General features: G+C 36.2%; 1 protein-coding gene across 5 annotated transcripts in view; it reads left to right on the top strand.

Annotated features, from left to right (window-relative positions):
• Nucleotides 1–5,716, top strand: part of Arap2 (ArfGAP with RhoGAP domain, ankyrin repeat and PH domain 2) — a 179,444-nt gene that overhangs the window by 154,562 nt on the left and 19,166 nt on the right. For all 5 annotated transcript variants that reach the window (XM_010613702.3, XM_010613703.2, XM_010613701.3 and 2 more), the window contains 3 exons: nucleotides 540–622; nucleotides 2,151–2,186; nucleotides 3,921–3,984. In XM_010613702.3, coding sequence (XP_010612004.1) covers nucleotides 540–622; nucleotides 2,151–2,186; nucleotides 3,921–3,984 — 183 coding nt within the window. The remainder of the gene's footprint in view (nucleotides 1–539; nucleotides 623–2,150; nucleotides 2,187–3,920; nucleotides 3,985–5,716) is intronic.

Genomic DNA, 5,716 nt, shown 5'->3' with positions numbered 1-5,716 from the left:
AAAAATATATATATATATATGGAGAGAGAGAGAGCTTTTATTTATCTAGCTCATGATATATGAAATAACATTCATTGAGTACAGAAATATGGATGTATTTGTATTCAGGGTGCTGCCCTAGAAACAAAATGGTGTGATGAAACTGTGTAATATATGGTGTATGCATTATCTAATATTTGTAAAATATGAACAAATTATCAGGTTTGATACAATCTGTTCTTGTGTTTTTATAAAGAATTATGGGGCACGGGATTTAGCTTAGTGGTTCTACCGCCTGCCTTGCAAGTGCAGGGACCTGAATTTGATCCCTGGTACCAAAACAAACAAAAAACGAACTATGGAGCTCTGCATTTGTAGACACACATAGACACAACTGTACATATGTACAGATCCAAAATCATCCAAATTTATTTTATTACATTGTAATCAAAACAAAAATTGGCTTTATATTTATGAAGCACTGGAGAACCTAAAGTTTTAAATGTTAAAGGAAATTTGTAAGAACTGTGTGATTACAAAATTTTATTTTTCCCTTACAGAGCAGTAAACATGACAAAATGTTTCGTCTCAGTTCAATGAAGTTTTATCGTGGTGTAAAAAAGAAAATGAAGCCTCCAACAAGGTAAAGTTAGAGAGGAAAATGCTATTGAGAGGAAACTCAGAAAATGAGTTAGTGAAGGCTTTCAGGATCAGGGACATTAGTTTAACTCTTTTACAAAGTAAGCTTTAAACAAATCTTTAAGTTGCTTCAACTGTGGCAAAAGAAAGCACTTTGAGAGTAGATAAGAAATGCTGTTCCCACTCAGAATAATCATGCTCCTTGGTGATTGTTATCTGCCCTGTATAATGCAAGCAGTCCTGAGAAGGCCCTGGCAGAGGAGGATGGGAGCTCTGGCCAGCCCCTTCTTGACTGATGTGCCCAGGGGGCGTAAAAGTTCTGTGCCAAGTCTGCATACCAGAAATCAGTGCTTCCCTGATCCTTAACTTGTAGAATGTCTGCGGCCTGGCTCTATAATTGGCCCGTTTTGTTACCAAAGTCGGTAATAAACACACAGTAGACAGATAGTAGAAAGTATATGGACCTATCATGCTGATGTGTTGTGTGCCTCTTCCAAAACTTGACACACACCAACATTCAGTTAATACCACAGTTTCTTATCATTTTCCGAGCTATTTAATGCTCACACTAATACAATACTTCTGTTATTATCATGAAACGTCATGAACTCTGTACTTCTCAGATTCTGTTACTGAAAATTTCTTTACTTTTCCTCCATACTTACTTTCTTAGTTAAGCACTTATACCTGTTTTGCAGTTAGCTTATGCTTCATTATGTAAATAATTTCAGTAATTTTTATAGACATTTGTCCTTACTGTATAAGTCAGCTTTGTGTTACCACAATAAAATTCCTAAGGCAGGCTACTTCTGGTCAAAGATGATTAATATACTGTGTAAGGACAAATGCCTATGAAATTGGTTGAAATAATATAAGAGCTCATAGTTTCTGAGGTTTAAGGGCATGGTGTCTGCCTGAGCGCAGTTCTGAGAGGGCCCTCTCGGGTGCAGCACATCATGAGAATGTGCGGGTATATGTGCAGGTGGTAGCAATCCTATCTCCCAGGAAGCCAGAGAGAGCTAGGTGGGGCCAGGCTCAGACTTTCATCACAACCTTCTGAGAACGAGCTAGGGCTTCTGTGTGAAGTACTTTAATTTCTTCCCACAGCACACCCCATTGACTCAAGAAACTCTCATTAGGTCCCACCTCCAAAAGGTCACGTTGCCTCCCAACATCACCACAATGGAGACCAAACTCTCAGCTAATGGACCTTTGGGGTGGGAGGGACAAGCCTCATCCAACCCAGAGCATCTCATCAAGAGTATTATCTCAGACCCCCACCCACCTTTTGCTCATAACATTGTGATACTACTTTCTTCTGTCTCCCTTCACCGTGTATAAATCTGTGGTCCAATCCTTTAGCATTTACTTCTAGATACACTATACCTATTGAATCATCACTTGTAGAAATCTGTTCCATTCTACATTCCCACCAGTAAATTTTACTTCCTCCCCATCTAATCCTCTTTTTCGTCTTGTAAGAATTATCATTTTTAACTTACTGCTTGTGTGTTTCTTCCTATGTGATACAGTTGGGGGTTGACCGCATACTCTGAAAAACATCACTGGTAAGTTCATAGCTGGCAACTTTGGGATTTGAAATACTGGTGAGAACCAGAATGAAAGAATGGTTTCATTACTTAGCAGATAGAAATATAGACAGGAGAAATTATTTTCTAAGTGCTTGCAATCTAAGAATATAGATTTATATCAGAGTCCAAGTTTGTTTCAACTTCACATATCCTCTTTGGCAATGCCTCTTAAGAGAAGTTATACCTTGTTTCTTCCGGGGATAGTATATGATTATAGAATCCAGCTTTTAGGAGATAAGTAGGTATAATTCAGTTTTTTAAAATGAAATGCATAAGTAACTAAAATAGGATTAAAAAGAAAGCACATCCTGATCTTAAACCAGTTCTATCTATATATGTACAATTTTTACACGTCACTCATGTCTCACTAGGCTCCTAGAGATTCCATTGTCTCCATCCTTGCCTGCCTGTATCTGTTAACTTGCTAGATCATATCTGATTGCCTCTTGTTTTACTCCCTTGCCCACCCACACATACTTCTGAATCCTTTACCAGGCCTTCTTTGTCTACCTCAGTTATTCCAGAAGCCTTATGTGCTCTTCATGCTCTGACTTTGTTAATTAGAAACCATAATCTCCGTCCAGAGCCTGAAGAGACTTCTTTCCCACATATCAGCCATTTCAAACTGTAGTACATTTGGTCTTTTTACTCATCTCTCTTCTGTGGTATATAATGTTTCCTTCCTTCCTATGACTTCCGTACTCTCCCTGATGAGCCAACAGATGCATCTGTCTGTCTTCTTCAGAACAATAACTCAGATACCCCCAAAATCTTGTCGCATCAGTCCTACCTCTGATCATTATTGATTTGTCTCTACAGTATTTGATGTACATATATACATAACATGAGATTTTGATTTTGGACAGAGTAATAAAGACTGATTTTGTAAAAATTAAATGAAAAAAACAAAAAAATTTATTTTTACCAAGTAAATTATATTTAATTCAGGAATACGAAGAATATAATTATGTTGAAATGTCCATTATTTTACTCTGATCTCAGTTACAAATTTTGCTTCTGTAGTAAACAACCTTGTCTCATCTCCCTTTCCCTGCATCTGCTGTTTCTGTGTTTGTACTAAAGTCCTCTTTGCTTCTGCTCACTGTGTTACAGTTTATTTGTCTATATGCCCAGCTTCCCTAATAGGCTATGCAAAACTTAAGGGCAGGAATTGTAGTTTATTTAGGAGTTTCAGTAAAGATTACTGAATTAATGTTATTAGATATGTAGCATTTTTCATGTAGTGTGTTTTTCACAAGTCTAGTGTTTTTAATCATAATGGTAGAGATATCTAAGCTTTTGCAGAATCTGCCATTATAGGCAGGTGCACGATTTTCTTTTTCTTTTCTTTCTTTTTCTTTTTTTGAGTGGGGCCTCACTTTCTGGGGGGAAAGATGTTTATTTACTGTGTACTTGAAAAAGCAAAATGACACAAGCTTTCTGCCTTTCCAAAAATATTGTTTATTTTTCAGCATTTCCCAAAGCCTTTTGTTATGTTTTGTTTAAACCAGCATATTTATAGTTACTTTGATATTGTTTACTTAATGTAAAATTAAAGCCACTTGTACCAAAATGTTACAATTTGATTGCATTAAGCTGTAAACTATGAGAAACCCAAAGAGTTTTCTTGTTGCTAAATCACCAATAAATACAGTACAGATTAGCTCTTTGTCTTTTTGAATCATTTTTTTGGTAAACGTTGTTTTGCAGGCACATGTGTTGTGATAGTTCACAAACCCAGATGGAGTGGATGGCCAGTATCTTTATTGCCCAGGTATGATATCTGTCCCAGTTATCCAATGAAATATAAAACTTTGTTTATAGAAAGTCTTGATGTGGTAATGATTCTCAGTGAATTTCTGTTTTAGTTTGGGTTGAAGTCAGGGCTTCCTTCATGCCAAACAAGCTCTGTTCCACAGAGCCCTTCAAAAACTTTCTAGCCCTTCAAAAACTTTCATTCTCACATTACTTTTATTTAATACATAAAAGTCCAGTTTACTCATTAGCCTTCTAAAGAGAATTTATTCTTCCTGTCCAGTCTCCTTGTGTTTTTTCCAGCCCAGTAGCTCCTTGCATAGGAGAGGTGAGTTACTTTAAGATGGTAGCATGGAAAAGAGGGACTTAGCTAAGTTGTCACCCTACCATGATCCCACATAGATCTTCATTTAGTAGAGTGTTCTATTTCTTGTCTTGTTCTTTCACTCTCCCCACCTCTGCCTTTCTAGAAAAAAGGAGGACCGGACTCTACATGTCTTTAATACTTGCCAGGTATTAGACACTTCATAAGAATCAATTCATGTATTCCTTGTAACAAGAGGTGCATAATATCCTTTGGCTTTCAAATCATATGTTCTGTGGTTGCTTAGGACTGTTCAGTTAGTGGTTTAAACCCAGGGTTGTCTAACACCAACACATGCGTTTAACTTCCCGTTTGTTCACCTCTCTAGAGAATGACTCACTCATTCAAGGAAGGGTAAATAGTCCCATTAATAGGGTTGATTTCTTTCCCAACCTTGTCTGGCTGAATTCCCAATAATGCTTCTCACAGAGCATTGAAATTCTTTGCTAACAATTAAGTTGCCACTCTTTATTACTGAGGAGGTACTTTCCTATTTCTCCTATAAGAAAGAAGTTAACTTACCCCAAATTCTTGTCCTTATTTTTTTTTGAAAACGATTTTTCCTGTTCATTTAATTTATTAACCTTACCAGTGTTTAATAAACATAGCTCCTCTCAGTCTGCCACTACTCTTACTACTTGGGAATACATTTGCAGAAAAAGACTAGCTGCTTTTTAGATACTTTTCTGCTTTAAATAATCAGATATTCAAATTCTACTTAAAAACATAATTTAAATTTTTTGAAATATTTTAATAAAATTGGAACTGTATAGTCAAAAGTGATTAAATTATGGTACAACTAAAGTAATATTTTGTTTTTATACTGGAGGTTAGTACACCCTGTAGTTGAAATTCCAAAAATGAATAGACCGGAAGCAAAGACTGTTACAACCAAGTTGTTTCTCCCTGATGCATGTATTCTTCGTGTCCTCATCTTAATGACATGGCTTGATTATCTTTCTTCTGTTTGTTCTACTTCTGGGGATTATTTAACTCTTCCATTAGGATAAATACAGAGGCCCTCCTGGATTTAAAGATTTATAGCTAATCACCATAGGAAAACAGCAGAGTAGTAGCAAATGCTTTTCCACAGTAATCAGTAGTAAATGTACCCAGAAAAATTTTGTAATGCTTATTCCCATCTGCATCCTTACTTCACAAGTCCTCAAGATTTCAGTTTAAATGTCCTATTGCCAGGGAAACCTTCCCTGACCCTCAGAAAATTAGATCCTTAGTAGCACCCTGTATTCCTCCATTTTAACACTGATTAAAAACATATTTATAATTAATTATTTCATGTCTTTCTCTTACTAAAATGTAATCTCCATGAGTAGGAGGACTCTCTTTATTGGAGATAGATAGATAGATAGATAGATAGATAGATAGA

Source organism: Fukomys damarensis, unplaced genomic scaffold, assembly GCF_012274545.1.
Source record: "Fukomys damarensis isolate Sample0158 unplaced genomic scaffold, DMR_v1.0_HiC HiC_scaffold_35, whole genome shotgun sequence".
NCBI classification, from domain to species: Eukaryota; Metazoa; Chordata; class Mammalia; order Rodentia; family Bathyergidae; genus Fukomys; species Fukomys damarensis.
This window is presented reverse-complemented; position numbering and strand designations above follow the sequence as displayed.